The 18,562-nt window shown below is 45.4% G+C and overlaps 2 protein-coding genes across 3 annotated transcripts; one reads left to right on the forward strand and one right to left on the reverse strand.

Annotated features, from left to right (window-relative positions):
- Positions 1-1,760: 1,760 nt before the first annotated feature.
- On the forward strand, positions 1,761-7,775 carry LOC118780549 (ATP-dependent RNA helicase DDX39A). 2 transcript variants are annotated; one of them, XM_036533115.1, is made up of 10 exons: positions 1,761-1,806; positions 3,036-3,247; positions 3,517-3,644; positions 5,193-5,469; positions 5,604-5,722; positions 5,909-6,040; positions 6,274-6,383; positions 6,764-6,908; positions 7,082-7,229; positions 7,539-7,775. In XM_036533115.1, exons 2-10 carry the CDS (start codon positions 3,040-3,042, stop codon positions 7,553-7,555), a joined length of 1,284 nt encoding a protein of 427 aa, XP_036389008.1. In that variant the 5' UTR covers positions 1,761-1,806; positions 3,036-3,039; the 3' UTR covers positions 7,556-7,775. The 2 variants fall into 2 exon arrangements, with proteins under 2 accessions (XP_036389008.1, XP_036389016.1); XM_036533123.1 differs by lacking the exon at positions 1,761-1,806 and adding an exon at positions 1,845-1,918.
- Positions 7,776-10,186: 2,411 nt separating this feature from the next.
- si:ch211-106h11.3 (CCN family member 1) lies at positions 10,187-18,071 on the reverse strand. The gene is made up of 5 exons (XM_036547761.1): positions 17,777-18,071; positions 15,563-15,776; positions 13,585-13,953; positions 13,284-13,462; positions 10,187-11,747 (listed from the first exon to the last, which is right to left on the reverse strand). Exons 1-5 carry the CDS (start codon positions 17,825-17,827, stop codon positions 11,442-11,444), a joined length of 1,119 nt encoding a protein of 372 aa, XP_036403654.1. The 5' UTR covers positions 17,828-18,071; the 3' UTR covers positions 10,187-11,441.
- Positions 18,072-18,562: the final 491 nt, after the last annotated feature.

Raw genomic sequence — 18,562 nt, forward strand, 5'->3', positions numbered from 1 at the left:
CTGTGGTATAGGCTACGTTGGAACTGATGGTTCAGAATTCGTTTAGAATAATAATTATAATTCCAGTGGCAAGCAGAAAATGTAGGCCTTTTTGTTCAGCAGCAGGCATGAAGTGGTTTCTCGAACGTTCAACAAGAATGAGAAATTGTAGAAAATTGGATCATTTATATTCGGATGCGGTAATCTCTGTTTGTAGAGGTTTGTCAAACGTGTTCATTTATATTATAACAAATGGTCTAATAGTATAATGAGGCCAATTCAATAAAACAGGGAATTCTAGACATATCAGATGTAATTTAATACATCCCGTAAAAAAAACACTGTCCAAATTTTGCTTTGCAAATTATCCCTGCACTTTACCAACCCCCCGTGGACATAAAACGGTATTGCACGTAGGTATATGGTACGCGTCCACTTCGGATATGAGACGCTTGAACGGTAACTTTCAGCATTTTGTCACCTAAATCGCTTGACCTAGGAAGATGGAAGACCTCCAAAGAAAGGTATAGCTGGTGAGCCAGAAGAGGGAACGCTCAAAACCAAGTAACACCAACAAACAAAACAACAAAAAACCCCAATATCATGTGTAGTGATTGCACCATGGAGCTGATTTTCAAGGCTGGCTCCAATTTTTGGGGGTTCTGTGCGAAACATTAACATACAGATCAAGTGCAGTGTGGTACTTGCATTACCATATGTCTGAGGGACAGAGATGAGCACATTTAAATGTAGACCTACAAACATACATGTGTCTTTCTTCATATGGCCGACGAGTGACAACCAGAATCCGGTCTCAAAACACTGCTAAACTATAGCACAATCTAATAAATTGTAATGATAAACATTTTCAGTTATTGCAGTCTGGTAAGGTAATCTAACATGGTATCCAGCTCTTTTATCAGAGATTATTCAGAATTATTTACGACTATTAAGTGTTTTCGTATTCTGACTAAAACACACGCTTCCTTTTTTCTCTGAATCGGAGATAACTACTTAACCTCTGCAGATGAAAGCGCGTAACATGCAATTAAGATCATGCTACTGGCTACCTACAACACAACTAGCTAGCTGTGTACCTGGTGTGTTTAAGGTGGGATGTATAGATTAGCTCCCTATAACCTTTTCTTAATTGAAAGACGTGAACACTGCTACATCTAGCTAAGACACGAAATGTCACCGACAGGCGGTGATAAACCGGGGTTTTCTGTCGCTTCACCATTAACAGCTTTTATTAGATGCCTAATCTCTGCTCTGGTTCTCTTCACGAAAAACAATAACGTAATTTCGTCATCTTTACAAGACTGCTGGGTGGCTCACCACTTGGCGTTAGCCGCCTAGTCTGTTTAGCTAAACGCATTAACATTCATTGAATAACAGTAAATACCACCTAATTTCTTAAGAAAAAAAATGATACGACTGATGCCTGCAAATTTGTTTCTCACTTCACCAGCAGCGAGTGGTTAAGAAGCTAAACCCTTGGACATGCTAGCTAATAAGGTATTAACGGCCACTTGGCAATTTCACACACACCGTCTTACATACAAAAACATTTGTAACAACATTCACTCTGTGCCCGTGCAGTTTTTTCAACTTCCGATCGGTGCGGTGCAACCCATCTATCTGACTGAAATATCCGATGGACATGTTAGCGAACCAATAAAATTTGAAATTTCCAGAGATTGGCCTACAATTCATCCAATGGTAACAAAGAGTTTTTTAAGGCGGTACTTCCTGAATGTAGAATATGCTCGCGGCCTACCCATGTGGGCTGCGCATATCGTACCGAAATCGTAACACAACCGCAAGGTAAGAGTAGGTTGATTTCTAATAAAGTGAGAGAAGTTTTGTTTTTAAAGCGTATAGTTTACTCCGATTTTCACATAATATGCTAGTAGGGGATTCTGTCGTCGTTCTGTCGGTAAGATGTAGCTAGGAAGGTAGCTAGCTAGATAGTTTATACATTTGGTTTCGGAAATGAGTCGCTAGGAAAAACCGGCAGTCGTAGTCGATTAGCTAGCGAACTGCGTTGCGTGGCTAACAGAATTTTTTTACTCGAATATTACTTAGAGTTTAACTTTTGTGTATTGACTGTTTACGTGTAATTATTGAAGGTACATTTTTGTGTGTAACGGTGTGTATGGTTGCAAGATTGTTTCATTTTCGACCTTGTATTACCGAACCGAACTTTGAATGAAGGCTATAGATTCTATTGTTTGTGTAACAAATGGTAGTAGCCTAGCTGGCTAATGGCAGCCGCTGTGGCCGTGTTCGACTTCATGTGCCCCAACTAAAACTACAGTTTAAGCCAAGCCACCATTTTTAGATTTTCATGTAACGTCAAAACACTTTTTTCATCTGCATGATTGATTGTGTGCACAGGTAATTTAACTGTAGTTGATGTGGAATGAAGAGAAGTATGTAGTCTGCTCTCGTCCTCTTCCGCATAACGAGTCAGGAAAGACCGTGGTGTGGTTATGGCCTGCTTTGTCAAGTACGTTGCAAACTCCTTCGACAGTCTGACTTCACCTGAATTGGAACTCCTTAACTTTTTCGTGTTGGTAAATGACCGTTAGAGGTTTAGTCATTCGGAATATTTTGCGAAGAAGATGGCTGGCTGAGCCATTGTCTGTTTCACGTTATTATAGCTTGGCCGCCTCGCTAATCACTTTGCTTGTTACAGAAACTACAAGCATTTACCTAGTGAGTATTAGTTCAAGCAGCTAGCGAATTGTATGGTTTTCGTGATGATACATTACCATGTGCTCTTTGTGGCTGAACTCTATGTATTGAGTATAATTTTTAATAAGTGAACGTTAGCGTGTTGAGGCTGGGTAAAATGTGACGTAACCAATCGTGTGCAAACGCTTTCAGTTTAGCGGTAGTTATGATTGTCAGTTTGCCGCTTTTTTTCGTACTCCTTAGCTAAGTAGTTTACTTTTGTCGTGATGGTTAGTCAGGAAAGCAACAAGTGGTGTGGAAATCCTTGAATGGGCGCCCGTGACATAACTACCTGTCTCCAATTCTCTTGTGCAAAGGAGCATGGCTGAGAATGACGTTGAGAATGAGCTGTTGGACTACGAGGAGGACGATGAGCCGCAGGCAGCCCCGGAGAACGCAGTTCCCGCCGGAAAGAAGGAGGTGAAGGGGTCGTACGTCTCCATTCACAGCTCTGGCTTCAGAGACTTTCTGCTCAAACCGGAGCTTCTCCGTGCCATTGTGGATTGCGGCTTTGAGCATCCATCAGAGGGTGAGTGAAAAGATGGAAATGAGAAGGGGTGTGGGGGGGGGGTGGGTACAGTGGGTTTGTTGTGGCTGAAGAAATTCAAGTGGATGGTTGTAGATTCCGTCTGGGTGCTAACTCTGTCCACATAGGGCTGAATTTACAAGTGCCCGCATGATGCCAGGTGTATGCATGTAGGCCATGACCTGACCCTTTTCAGGTCCACTGTTGGATGTAGTATCAACCTGAAGTCCTTTTCACATGCTGGTACTCATTGACCATTTCCTGTATTTCAGTCCAGCATGAGTGCATCCCACAGGCCATTCTGGGTATGGACATTCTGTGCCAGGCCAAGTCTGGTATGGGGAAGACGGCAGTATTCGTGCTGGCCACTCTGCAGCAGATCGAGCCTGTGGACGGACAGGTCAGTGCCTCTGCTACCTGTTTCTCTTTTAGACAGAAGTATCATTTGGAGCAACCGCGTGCAGGTTTGGATTTAAGTGTCTTGATCCCCTTTTCCACTGAGATGGGGCTGGACTGGTTCACTCTCTTGGTGATTTACCAGTGTTTGTTACGTGGCCCTGCCATTATTGCCACTGGTGTACTTGGACACAAGCTGTGAGCAACACTTGGAAACCGTGTGCTGAATTTGCCCCACTTCATACCACATAGTGGGGAGGTGGATGCTGAAAAAAGGAGCATGCTGCTGTTGGTCCATGCCAAACAGCAGTAGGCCATAGTGGCATGCAAACTAAATTTTTGGGAGAACCACAGCCTTTGACTGCAGGGGAAGTACTGTGCTCAGTGTGAGATTGCGCAGAGGTTGCAGGAGAAATGAGGAGTCCAGTACTTGCTCATGGTAGCATGGTTTCAGCTCTGTTCTCGGAAAAGTTGTGTGTTACTTGTGTATGTTGGTCTTTGGACTGTTGCTGAGCAAATGACTAAATCCTTTCCCGATAATTTCAACAAAAATGTGATTATTTGAAATATAAAGATTCAGTTTTAGAACAATTATGGGGGTCAACATTTTGAAGATATGTAGCTTTTGAAGATTTGTATTTTTCTTGAGTTGTAGTTTATGCAGAGCTTGAAAACCCTGTCTAAAATCAAATGTTACAAGTATTTGATGGGTGAAAAAAGCTGTCCACCATTATAGAATTATGATTGTATATTGCTCATAGACCTTCCTTCATCCTCATCCTTTTTTGCACCCATCTTGTATCCATCTGTTGAATTACCTAATTAATGTGGCAAATTATCCTCTGAAAGGCCTTTCCTGAATTCAGCCCTCATTAAAGATCACACTTCCTGTCCTGCTTGTATTCAGTGCTTGCAATTGTGTGGCCATAACACAGAATTGATTGTTGAACATTCAGAATACTTTTATTATATACCTGGCTAAGGTCAACATTTATAATCACCTGTTGGCTGGTAGCCTAGTAATGACATTTTAACTTTTCCATGGAACATTATCTCATAGCTAGGGGTAACAATGTCTCTAGATAATACTACGGAGTCAGTCATTGCAGTGGTATTTTGGATAGCTGAACATTTTTGTTCTGCTGTTAGATAACATTGCGGTTTTGGAGCACTCTCGGAAATATGCTGTAACTTGTGCCGAATCCCTGAATCCCACATTGCTTCATATTTCATCTAAAGCCACTGTGTCTTTGATTTCTTTGCATAATGGCCCGAGCCCTGCAAAAACCAACCTGATGTAGACCTGCGTGCAAGTTTTTAGTTTTTTTTTTTTTGACGCACAAGTGGTTAGTTTGCTGTGGAATGCATTGCGAGAGCATACACTTCTCCAGGGCATAAATGTTGAAAAGGCTCAACACATGCTGAGCCAGTGGGGGTTGAGGCAGAGTGCACCCATTCCGGTGTGCATCTGATGTGTCTCAATGTGGGCTTGAAGTCCCATGGCCTTTGAGCGGCGGGTGACTAAACGGCTCTGTGTTCCGCTCTCCGTCAGGTCTCGGTGCTGGTGATGTGCCATACCCGCGAGCTAGCGTTCCAGATCAGCAAGGAGTACGAGCGCTTCTCCAAGTACATGCCGACGGTGAAGGCGGCGGTGTTCTTCGGCGGCCTCTCCATCAAGAAGGACGAGGAAGTTCTGAAGAAGAACTGCCCCCACATCGTGGTGGGCACCCCGGGCCGCATCCTCGCCCTCATCCGCAACAAGACCCTCAACCTCAAGAACGTCAAGCATTTCGTACTGGACGAGTGTGACAAGATGCTGGAGCAACTGGGTGAGTTCCTCCGGGCCCCGCCTGTCCCTCCCACCTGTCTGCAGTGTTAAGCAGCTGTGCGATTGGCGTCATTCTGCGCTTGCTACCTGAAGCTGTTCGACCGGACAGTGAGTGATGCGGTGGGTCTCTTGCAGACATGAGGCGCGATGTGCAGGACATTTTCCGGCTGACGCCCCATGAGAAGCAGTGCATGATGTTCAGCGCCACTCTCAGCAAGGAGATCCGACCCGTCTGCCGCAAGTTCATGCAGGACGTGAGTACGGGGGGGGAGGAGTGCTGGTGATGGTGGATTTCTGGGGACGGCTGTGAATATGTCTGATCTTTTTAGTGTGTGTTTGTGTTTGCGTGTGTGTGAGAGAGAACCTGTGTTTGAATGTCTCCTTGTATGTCCTGCTGTAGTGTAATGCAGAATGCTATGCTCCCCCCCCCCCCCCCTTAGCCGATGGAGGTGTTTGTGGATGATGAGACCAAGCTGACTCTCCACGGCCTGCAGCAGTACTACTGCAAGCTGAAGGACAGCGAGAAGAACCGCAAGCTGTTTGACCTTCTGGACGTCCTGGAGTTCAACCAGGTACGTGCATCGCTCTGCCTCAGAGGCCCTGCACAGTCTGGCTGTCCATCCCTGCTCTGTGTGATTGGATTTGTACTTGCCTTCCAGCTCTAGAGGAGGATAGTGCTGAGCAGAATTAAAAAAAAAAAAAAACATGGAACCATATTGGCCCATCCATAGTGTGTAATGTCTTTGTATGCCTCTTTGTGTGCGCGTGTGTGCGCAGCATTAAGGTTATGTGCATTGGTCTACAGGTGGTGATCTTTGTGAAGTCAGTGCAGCGCTGTGTGGCTCTGTCCCAGCTGCTGGTGGAGCAGAACTTCCCTGCCATTGCCATCCACAGGGGCATGGCCCAGGAGGAGAGGTGAGCATGTGTGCTAAATGCGTTAAAAGGGCAGGCGAAACGTTCAAAGTCATGCCTAAACTGGGGCAGGAGTGTAGCATAGTGGTTAAGGAGCAAGACTTGTAACGGAAAGGTTGCCGGTTTGATTCCCCACGGGGGTACTGCTGCTGTACCCTCGGGCAAGGTGCTTAACCCACAATTGTCTCACTGAATATATAGCTGTATAAATGGATTATCCATTTGATGATCCATTACTTATTGTATGTATTGTGCAAACTTGTAATTGACGTAAGTCACTAAGGGCGTCTGCTCAGTGCCAATAATGTAGTATAATGTAAATTCCCTGTTGTGTGCATTAATTAGCTGTACTCAGTCTGCCTTTTCATTGTCTTTCTCTCCAGGCTGTCTCGGTACCAGCAGTTCAAGGACTTCCAGCGGCGGATCCTCGTGGCCACCAACCTGTTTGGCCGCGGGATGGACATCGAGCGGGTCAACATCGTCTTCAACTACGACATGCCCGAGGACTCCGACACCTATCTTCACAGGGTAAGGCAAACGATTCTCAAAACGCCAGTCTGAAGCAGTACGTCAGGGCTCGCATTTATGTACATGACAGCAGCAGAGATCAGAGTAACAGCATGGAGGATGTGGGCTCATTTGTCATCGTTTTTTGCATATTTCACGCCGCCGTTTCTTGTAATCCTCTTACCTTGCGACAGGTTGCTCGTGCAGGCAGGTTTGGGACAAAGGGCCTGGCTGTGACCTTTGTGTCCGATGAGACAGACGCCAAGACCCTGAATGATGTGCAGGACCGATTCGAGGTCAACGTGGCAGAGCTACCAGAAGAGATAGACATCTCGACCTACAGTAAGCCTCAACAGCACTTTTAACTTTCAATCGGGCCTCTGCAGCTTGAGTTTAGCATTAACCAGTGTTGAGTATTATCACTCAGCAAGCATTTACGCTAGTGCCCTTGTTTTGAACAACATGAGTAGTTTTGGCTGTCAATATTCCATCTAGGCTAACTTAACTTTCTGCATGCTAGGAAAAAAACAGGAATATGTAAAACATTTTGGCTGCAGAGGGCTACTGAATTGAAGAATCTTGTATGAATACCTCTGCGATGGAAGTATAAGAGAGATCCTGTGCCCTGATGCTCTTCTCTTCTCTCCACAGTTGAACAGTCCAGATGAGTTATCCAGTCCAGTGAAGATTTCCCCCACCCCTCTTTCCTGGTGTATTTTTTTTCTTTTTAGGGGGAAGCAAGCCTGAATGTTTTGTTTTAAAGCCCCTATATTCTTACTGTTCCCATGTGTAACTTTTATTTTATTGTATCTCTGGTGGGGTGACCAGTTTTATTTTGTCTTAATCGTGATGATTTTGGTTAATGCAATTAAAACTTTTTATACAATGTCAGCTGACTGTATTGTCTTTATTGTTGCATCAGTGATGGTGAGTCAACTCCGTGCCTAGAAACTGGGGGCAAGCATGTACATGAAAGCATTTGAATACTGCTCTAGATTCCGAATATTGTGTAAAAGTTACCTGTATATACATTCATTACATTGTCATTCAGCAGAAGCTCTTATCCGGAGTGACTTGCATAGGTTTTTTTTTTTTTTTTTTTTTTTTACATTTTATCCTTTTACATACCTAGGTGTTTACTGAGACAATTGTGGGTTAAGTACCTTGTAGTAAAAGGGAAAGAGCTGTTGGAGGTTCCCTGCTGATCCAGCAAGGCAGTGTAAAGTTACACAACATATTGGCTGATGCCAAGTGCTGCCAAGGCCATTCAAAGGGATTGGCAGTGCCACTGTGAATTGCCCAAACATAAACATGAAGGATGTGAAAAACCTTCAAATGTTTTTCGCAAAGTTGGAATTCAAATCATCCTCAATGGCACACTGCTTCTAAACCAAGAATGTCAGCATTCAGTCGATCCCTACCTTGTATTGCATTTTTCAACTTTGAGGTGTGATGTGCTTAGGAGGGTAGTGCCACACATTGTCACCAGAGGGCACCAAGATAGTGCTTGTACGATTCTGCCCTATTTATATGCAGCTGGCGTACTCCCACTAAATAATCGGATGACTCCCTAGTGGATTGAATGCAAGAATCTGAGAGTTACTAGCACGCACCTATATAAAAACATTTCTATTAATGATCCCCTTCATTTAAAATTAACATGAACTTGAGCTAAGCTTCCATGGACACCCTCTACATATCAAATGTCTGCAGTATTCCGAACATCTACATTTAAACTTTGACGTGCTCTACTGGAAATGAGTGACGAGCAGATCAACGTCCCATGTATGTGTCGGACCAGCTATGATATTGTTCCTTGCGGGGCTGAAATAGGGTACAGAAAAGGCACGGACCCATTACTTATTGTATGTATTCATTTAACCTAAAGTTAAGCAGTCCAGTGTTCAAAAAGTAAAATAATCCAAACAAGTTAGACTAAAAAGCAAATTTTATTCAAGGACATAAAAAATAAAATGCAACATTTAAAAAGCATACATTTCAAAGCTGCGTATTGTAATCAACAGAATCATTGTACATCAGGTGTGCTGCATGCAATTCTACTTGCATTTTAAAACAGATTTTTTTATACTGTAAACTTTGTCAAGCACTCAATGTCTCAGGCTTGGCCAGACTGACCATACAGCCTTACAGGACACATGTCAATGTAGAGCACTGTACTGACACATTTACAAGTCTGATATACACGAATGCAGACAGCACAGACTCAAAGGTAGTGCTTCACTTAAAATCAACACCCAGTCCTGGTTCTGGAGGGTAGCTGCTGTGTCCTGTTCAGGGACTGGCACCAGGCATACTGTAGTTTCTTCCTGGTACAAACCAGTGCTAGCTAGAAATGGAATACACCAAGCCCACCCAGTCCTCAGATAGGAGTTTCTTTGAGCATTACACCACAGAATGCTGATAAAGATATCTTATTGTAAAATGTTCCATCATTAGGCATCTTGGTACCATTGGTGCTATTTTGCACACAGCCCTATTTAATAATTGTGGAAGTCCACACGATCAGTTTAACTCGTCTGGTCTGTTGCTGGAAAAATATGCAAGAAACATGTAAGTACATGAGCAAAATCTTGGCACTAAAGCACGCCCAGGTAAAGTGCTGCTTCACCCAATATCTAGGCGTACTCCAGCCCAAAAACCTCTGAGGACTATGTCTTCTTAGTGCATTCCAAATATTAAAGGAATTTCATGTTTCTTGAGCTGATAAGATCATGATAATGTATAGCTGCCTATTCAAATTGTACAGAAACCAGTCTGTGTACCTCAGTCTGAATCCTATCAACAATGTAATAAACATTAGTGCAATGGCCATACTGTACACACAACTATGTAGACAAACATACACAATACACAACATAAAAAATTAACTGAACACTATAAAATTACATTTGTTACAAATGTCTGATGTGACAGGAAGCTCCAAAAAGAAGCCAGGATTTATTTTTTTACTTGCAGCTCCAGAACAATAAAGTTTTAAAGCGTATTTTGAACTTTTCAGATCTACACAAATTGTGCATAACTAAAATGATATGTTTTATTAAATAAATGCAAGAGCAGTATATGCATTGTGAAAGGAACAGGATTTCTGCTGCAGTTGCTGAACAGGCTCAACTTTCTAAATCCAAAATGGAAAGGTGTTATTCCTCAGTAGCAGCAGCATTCTACGCATATTAAGCCAGATTCCCTCTTGGTAATGTTATATTATGGAAGCCAATAGCCAGTTCTCTGGTGCTGCCACCCCCCACCCCCCACCCCCACCCCCTTGTCCCCTTGTCCACCTAAAGATTAGAGGAAGGATATACAAGGAATATATCCAAACAGCAGAAATAGAGAAGATTCAACCAACAGTATAAGCATAAAGGATCAATAGTAGTGCATCTGCATCCGTTTCTAGATTACAGGCAACACTGAATCAAAACAGGCTCAAACACTACTACTAAATTACATGTTTACAAGTGATGGTGGCTTTTTTTCCCTCCCCACACTACTACTAAAAATAAGCTGTGGGGTTCTTGACCCATTCCTCAGAGAACAGCCATCAACACTTGCACTGCAATTTGGCTGCGGCCAGTGGGAAAACTCTGGGATTCAAACTTGTTTCTCAGCAACTGACAAATGTCTCATTCGATGCACCAGGCTCCCAGCTGCATACGTGTCTGGTGTTTTTTTTTCACTCCGTGTATGGACAGAGAGCGTCAGGTAATCACAGTGTCTTGCTTATACTACAGCTGGGCCAATTTCTCACTGCTCTTCAGGCATAAGCCCCCTTCAGCCCTTACGGTCTTTGTGCAGTAAAATGAGTCAGAATGGAATTTCTTATCTCTTACACTTTGAATGGTTCTCATATAAAACAAATCAAATATACCTGTAAAGATCCAGTCACTTGAAAAGACCAGGTCAACGTCTGGCTGAAAAAAAAAAATCAAATAAATAAAACAAAATCAAAAGTATGTTTAGGGTTTCTTGCCAAAATTCTCCCATATGCTCAGTTTCCCCTCCATTTCAGTCAAAAAACATAGCAAACGTCTAAGTGAAGAAGGTTCTCAAATTCTCTATTAACCCAATATTTTGACTGCATTGGCAATGAGCTCTTTTCCAGCAGTTTGGGAGGTGTAGGATTTATGGAGATGTACACACATTCAATGAGTCCACATCTACACTACCGGTGCACAGGTAAGTCTTCCAAACAGTTCTGTGCACTTCTGTCATCCCTTTTCCCCACTGCAGCAATTTGGAATGACTGGATGGCTGCTTGAGCTTGCTGGTTGATGCTCTGTGTCTAGTCACAAAATGGGCCTCTCTGGATCACAGGCCCTCCAATCAGTTGAATGGTACCCATGTCTAATCTGGATCTGTTTTTCTTGGTACTTTCAATCAGAATCATCAAAGGCACTGGCAAAACATTGCCAATGTTGTCATGTTGTTTTTTTTTTTCCTTTTGGCTTTCAAAGAATTCTAAAATGGAGGGCTATACTCCTCCGGCGGGGGTCTATCTCTGTGCTACAGGCGCGCGCCGGGCGGTGCGGGCGCGCGCTAGTCGATGAACTTGTGCGTGTCTCCGTAGAGCCAGTGCTGCGGGGTGAGGGCCACCTCGTTCAGGTGGCCGCACTCGACGCTGCACTTGCAGGACTGCACGAACATGACGGCCTTTTCGAAGTGCTCGCCGTCGGGGCACACGAAGAGCACGGAGGCGGTGCGCGAGCGGCGGGGCGAGCAGCAGCGCCCGTCCACGCACACCCCGCAGTAGTTGGGCTGGTAGAGGCGGGCGCTGCGGCAGCCGGAGTAGGACAGGCGCAGGGGCTCCGGGGCCTTGTGGGTGCGCGTGCACTTCTTCCCTTTCTGCGGACGGAAGGGACAACATTTACACATTTACACATTTACGTTTACGCTCATTCATTTGGCAGACGCTTTTATCCAAAGCGACTTACAAGTGAGGCAGAGTACAACACAAGCGAAAGCCATACAAGGAGTCAACAGTATTAGAAGCGCTGCATGACCAGTTTCAATAGCTGGCCAGACAAAGCACAAGCTAGCTGGTAGAGACACAAGTGCATTACACCATTCAATTTTTTTTAAAGGACAACAACACGCTGTCTCAGTACTGGCATGGGAAAGGGATGGAGGGTCACCGTCGCAGCACTGACAGGGATAACAGACAGTCAGTGTCACAGCACTGACACAGGAAGGGCTGACAGCCAGTGTAACTGCACTGACACAGGGGATGGGCTGATGGTCAGTGGGCAAACACTGTGAACCACACAGGATGGCCACAGAGGGACTTGGCAGGGAGGTGAACATTTAAATGCAGCCATAATGGCATGACACAGCAGCCAAGTTCCCACTCTACCAGTCCTTGGGCAGTGTTAAACTCAACATGGGCCTCACAACAGGAAATTAAAGTGGATTATCCCCGCACCGGAGAGGAAGGCGGAGTAGAGCTCTCGACTGGACGCCGAACACTGTGCTGCGGCACACAGAGGGGTGTTATTACAGGCAAAATGCACAGTACGGCCCATTAACTGCGAGCCCAGATGGAGAGATAGAGAGGTTAGTGGATCTGAGGCTGCCGCACGCTACCGCAGCTCCGAGCCTGAGAAACAGAGGCAGATTTATATAGACACACCAGCTCCCTGCCTGGCTGGACAGTACACAGAGCTTTGGCCAGTTGCTTGTCAGGAATGTGAGGGGAGGGTGGGGGGTGGGGTACTATATTTAAAAATGTCCTGGCAGTGCGAGTAAATCAACGTTCCCGTGTTCCCATCAGGCACTTGGTGGTGCGATAATCATCCCTCCCAGCTCCCGCTCTATACTAATACTGCACTCCCCCGCTGTGCATCTTTTTTGCTCCACATGCTTTAAATATGCACGCATGCATTCTGAACGTGCACGTTTTGGAGACGGTCCTCTGGAGTGACCAGAAAAGCTCTGGTTGAGGATATTCGTGGCGACTGTGCCTCACCTTGCTTTTCTGCCCAGAGCTCGATAAGACCAATCCATCCACACACAGCAACAGCACCGCAAATAGAATGGAAAGCTTGTTGTGTGTGTGTGTGTGTGTGTGTGTGTGGGAGGGCAGGGAGGGGAGGGGGGCAGGTGATGACTACTGTGATATTAATATCGGTGTGACTGCCTTCAAGCTTCTGCTTTCTGCCTCATACGGTTTTAGTTACCGAGTCATGGAGGAGGGAAAAGACAGAATAATTGACTGGTGAGTTTGGGTCATGTTGAGAAAGAAGCATCACTGTCTCCACCTTGTCAGTCTCACAGATGTGATGTGGCGCTGCATTCTTCAAAATGAACTCCCAACAAAACAACAGCACAGCATACATGGCTGCATAAGCCCACAGGCACACGTCGCAGTTGCATCTACTGTACCTTGACTGGGACAGACACGGAGCTGCAGGGCCGAATGTTGCACAGTCGAGTCTCCTTCACCAGCTTGCACTGGCCGTTGTCGTTGGTGACGCGGGACGACACGCCCATGCCGCAGCTGCGAGAGCACTGGGACCAGTTTGTGGTCTGGATGACGCACTGGCCCGGCACCTGCCTCCACGCTGAGGACAGACAGCATGAGGGAGGGGTTTTTAAATTGGGGCGGTGTTACAGGGAACACCTCAAATACTGGCTTATTTACTTATCTAGAAAAAGGTCATTCGGGTTGTGCTGCTGCTCTCACCTGCCAGATGTTTGTATCCGCGCTGCTTATTCCACTTCTTTCCCACCTCCAGCAGCTCGTTGTCCAGGGAGTTGTCTGGCTTGTACGGGTACGGGTAGGGGAATGGGTGTGGGTGCGGGCGTTGGTGTGGGGGGCGTGGAGCTAGCGCCCCCTTGCTGCAGTCCACGCTGAGACAGCACTGCCCCGGCACTTTGACGAGGCGCGGGGTGGGGCAGGAGGGCGAGGCCAGGGGCACCTGGCTGGGGCAGAGCGGGGCGCAGCCCACGGCCCCGTCGATGCAGGTGCACTGGTGCTTACAGCCGGCGCGGAAACTCTCCCCGTTCTGGTAGATCCGGCCGTTGTACTCACAGGTGCGGCCCTCCAGCCTCGCTGCGGGAAGAGAGCCGAGGGAGGAGGGGAGAGTGAGCCACCCAACATGGGAGCAGAAACACAGACGCTGGGATTCAAGGACATCATTCAAGGAGACCACGTTGGAGAGCGCAGCAGTGTGGAGAGAGAGAGGACCGTGTTGTCAGATTGGTCATGATGTCACACAAAAGCCTCCACAGACACAAGGGTGGGAGGATGAGGGGATGGGGCGGGGGGGGGGGGTTCATCAGATGTGAGTGTATTAACACGTCACGCATGGTGATGCTTGAGGTTTAAATGCAATAGTGCAGGAGCACGACAGGGAGTGTGAGAAGATGTGAATGCATCATCATAGTGAGAGCTCTGTCTAGTTGACAGTACCAAAATGTGTAACATTATGCCCATACCGAAATGTGTAACTGTTTCCATGAATGCTGTGAGATTAAACACCATAAATAACAACCACAAATGAATTTCTTGAAAAAATGTAAATTCTGAATGCATTGCATTTATGGGTTTAATTTTGTTAGGATTCTGACAATAACAATTCAGCTTTGTCAAAACTACTCATTACCTACACCATTAAAGCTCCTCTGGCTTGATAACCATGGAACAGCATTAGATCTTTAGCATCCAAAGCTAATAAAGCGGTTCTGCCCATCCCATCAGTGGAAAGACTGGATCTATGCTTTAGGCATTGCTTTATGTTTATGGTCTTCCTCACGTTGGAAAAAGAACCTGAGTCGGTTTAAATAGAACAGATGAGAGCCTGATGTCAATGTCAGGCATGTATTCATGGCATTGTGCTGACTGCTCTGATTACACCAGCGCTTTCCTTCCCCGCCCTACCCTAACAACCAGCAAACACACTTGGACAGGGGAGATGTTCTCAGACAGGGAGACGCACGTCAGGACAGGACTTCAAAAGCAAGGAAGTGGAAGTGAAGTTGTGCGAGCGACACTCTACCCCAGGTTTTAAGCAGACGTTCCTATTCTTAGCCCGAAGAGGAACCTGGACTTATTTACAGTCTCCTTCCATTTCAGTAACCCTCCAAAAAGCTTCCCATGTACAAGCATCCCTCTACAGTAACAACCCCCACACACTAAAACACTCCTCTTTATATAGACCAGCTGCTCGCTACCCAGTTTTCACAGCATATGTACAGGTAGGAGAGGTTGAAAACCCACCTCCTCATGCTACACCTCACCCCCCCTACTCAAGTGTGATCCTCTATATGTGGAATTATATATGCGAAAGTGCATGTCAGAGTGTTATGTAAGTGGGTATGTCATGATTTACTGCATGTCTATATGTGTCAGCATATAGATGATATGAATGTTATACTCCTTAAGTTGCATACATTGCTTTGTAGTTGTGTTCTCTGCACTATATCTGGCACTGACACTTGTTCAGGTGTGGTCAGCGGTGTCCTATTCATACAACTTTTTCATGCCATTTTATTAGGTGCACTGTGTGAGTCACTCTGGAAAAGAGCGCCCGCTAAATGACAACGTAATGTAAAGTAATAGAGAGAGCACAAACCAGTGCGTACCATCAGAACCCCGCCAGCACAAAAACACTCATCACACCGAGATGTGCCCCAACAACCACCAACCCCGTCTCACTCACCCCTGCAAATGCCCCACGTGCGGGTGACGTCGTTGCCGTAGTTGCACTCCAGGCCCTTGTGGTGGTCGCAGGGCCGCGTGGGGCTGCAGTCCTGGTTCAGCTGGGCGGCGCACACCTTGCAGCATCCGCAGCCGTCCGGCACGGCGCTCACGCCGGGGGGACAGACGGGGGGGCCCACGGGGCAATCGCACACGGCTGGGCAGCCGGCACCCACCTGCACGTGCGAGGGAGGAGACACGCGGAAATCAGGCTTCTGGCAGAGCGACGAGGAACGCAAGACGTACGAGAACGGGGAGAAGGACAATGTTGCGAGAGTTGTGAAGCTCGATGTGAAAGGGTGGTGTCACTGCACAAGCTCACTTGTGGTAGGGCTTGAATAGTGCTGTGCTCACACTCACTGCTCTGGGAGTGTTGTCAGCCTGGTCTGACACTGTTGCTCATTTAAATTGAATGGATACACTTGTGTTCTATTATGCTGGAAGTCACTCTGGATAAGAGCATCTGCTAAATGCATGTAATGTAATGTGATGTAATGGGGGGGTCTTTAAATGGCAACACAGAACAGAAATCATAACATTTCGAGCACATCACCTCTTGAATATCACATATCTCTTTGTATCAGAGCAAGGGCAAAGAGTAAAATCATGCAGGAGCCAATAGCTAGCCCTGCACTGAGGGATCACACAACTTCCTTCTTCCTTTCTACATAAGGAACCAAAAGATTCTGTCCCAATGACATCAAAAAAGCTGGTGCCAGACTGTTCCAGACTGCTCCTGCCAGCCGGCTCCAGCTATTTTCAGTTCTGAATGTATGTCACATTTCATGTCCATTTCTGATCCCAGAGTCCTTGAGCCACTGCGCAGCTAGAAGTATGCTCCTCTTGAACTGATATTTCGTTTCATTTCCGAAAAAAAACAAAAAAAAAACAAAACACACACACACAAACAAACAGCAGGGCAGAGAGTTCTCTGAGAAATAAATTTAGTTCTTTAAGTCATGAGGCTCTATGTCAAACCATGTATAACACACACACATCTAAAATCTTCCTAAATGATGAGGTAACAGGAAAAAAATAATGGTCTACGACCAAAATATAGCCTGTGGACCAAAGGTTACACTGACCAAGAGGAAGTCTGTTCGACTGCCAGAATGAGGAGGAAAAAAAAAAAAGCAAGCAACTGCCAGACGCACATTGATAACCACCTGGCCAGGGAGCAGTAAAACACGACGTGACCGGGCAGTAATGTTTAAATAAAAGCACTGTTTGCTGGAGCAAAGCCATGCAAAGCCGTGCCTACGTATAATCACAGTACAGAGGAGCGCCTTTTCAAGCCTTCTGCAGAAGCGCCCCACCCTTCAACATCTTGTGATCAAAGTCGCAGTACAGCTCTCCGCACTGCCAACTGAATAATTATACCATTTAAACAAACAGGCTGCCATCCGGAACAACTCACTCCGTCTCAGCTCCCAAGAGTGAGACCAAGCATATCCCATATGCAGAGGGAAATATGCTGACTTCACACACCTGATGTGATTAATACTCATGCAAAACATAGCTGGACTGGATTGTTAATTACTCGCCCATCAAGTAAGCACAAGTTCGATCACAGCCCTCACGAAGTACTTCAGTTGACTCATATCAAAACAAGTATTCCAGACCGACTTGCTTTGCTCAACAGTCACTGCAAAAGCATGAATGTGTTTACGTCTTTGATCTGTCCAAGATGGTCACCAGCTTCAAGTCTCTGTAACCCTCATCGAAACGTGCAGCCAAAATTAGGGCGGGACAAATTTATTTATATATATTTCATGCAAGTGTTGACATGACTCGGCGCGAATATTCTCCTCCAATCGAACCCTTTCTACCTGCGAAATCCATCATTTAATAAAATGCAAAAGCATATACTGACCAGCAGCGCAGACGACACACAGAAGGACTACTAAAGATAAAACAATGTAATGAAAAATAAACCATAACTAAAATGTCAACAGAAATGAAATACTGTAAACTTCAGTTGTAATATCAGTTGTGTAATATAATTTTAACTATATACAAAATCCGTATATAAGGTTTGCGAGCTAAATAGTGAGCTGGACGTTTTGAATTAGGCAGAGTAAGCTACTACTTACCACGTGAACCCACAAGCGTAATCACAAAATTGTTTTCACAATGTCGCGACAGAAATCAACAAACGCTGGCGGAAAGAACTTACCAAACAGAGGGTCGCCATTGTCAAAGTTGCAGCGTATATCACTTTCTCCATCTTGCTCTGTGACGATAATTTTTTTTTTGCGAATTTACTGAAATTAGCAAATGGTAGCCATGGGGTAGATAATTAAAATCTGTTTTGCAATCAATGTTTTGAATCACCGTCACAAAACAAAAAGGAACCGGGTCGCAAACACCATCTAAATTAAAACCTTATTTAAATTTGTCTGAGGTTTATATTGACGTCTTTACCGCTACGCGTCTTACACAAGCGAACGAGGACACTATCATTCAAATTAATAAACTTGTAGCCGTGCTTTATACTACCCTCGTGCTGTTCATTTCAGCTCCGCCTACTTGCACGGAGTCCAGCCAATTAACATTCGGGCAGCTGGCCAACACATTCCAAAAGGGTGGAGATAGGCGGGGTTTAGAACTCCAGAGCGGAAACCTGGTCTGGGGGCGTGAGCGAGGATGAATGCAGTCATTCATAAAATTTTAGAATTACCACATTCCATAGAGGTCTAGGCTTTGGTGTTTATTTATTTATGTTTGAATAAAAATATTATTGATGCTTTAAAGTTGTATTCACACGAATTCCTCCTTTCACCCGCTGCTCTGTGAACACCAAGATAAATATACTCAGCTGGTTGGTGTGTGCTGCGTTAATACTGGAACTGCTGCAGAGAGAGCTAAGAATTTCCTCTCCTTCTTTATGAAAATACTAACAGAAAGAGCGATGAAATGCACATATTCATAGGCGCATAGACTTACACTAATGCACTCACTA

The sequence above is a fragment of the Megalops cyprinoides genome, chromosome 1 (assembly GCF_013368585.1).
Source record: "Megalops cyprinoides isolate fMegCyp1 chromosome 1, fMegCyp1.pri, whole genome shotgun sequence".
In the NCBI taxonomy this organism is placed as follows: domain Eukaryota; kingdom Metazoa; phylum Chordata; class Actinopteri; order Elopiformes; family Megalopidae; genus Megalops; species Megalops cyprinoides.

Coding starts and splice junctions, on each gene's coding strand:
- si:ch211-106h11.3 (XM_036547761.1), bottom strand. CDS start 17,827: ATGGAGAAAGTGATATACGCTGCAACTTTGACAATGGCGACCCTCTGT. Junction 15,777..17,776: donor CAATGGCGACCCTCTGTTTG/GTAAGTTCTTTC, acceptor TCGCACGTGCAG/GTGGGTGCCGGCTGCCCAGC. Junction 13,954..15,562: donor CACGTGGGGCATTTGCAGGG/GTGAGTGAGACG, acceptor CTCTTCCCGCAG/CGAGGCTGGAGGGCCGCACC.
- LOC118780549 (XM_036533115.1), top strand. CDS start 3,040: ATGGCTGAGAATGACGTTGAGAATGAGCTGTTGGACTACGAGGAGGAC. Junction 5,470..5,603: donor CAAGATGCTGGAGCAACTGG/GTGAGTTCCTCC, acceptor GGTCTCTTGCAG/ACATGAGGCGCGATGTGCAG. Junction 6,909..7,081: donor CCGACACCTATCTTCACAGG/GTAAGGCAAACG, acceptor ACCTTGCGACAG/GTTGCTCGTGCAGGCAGGTT.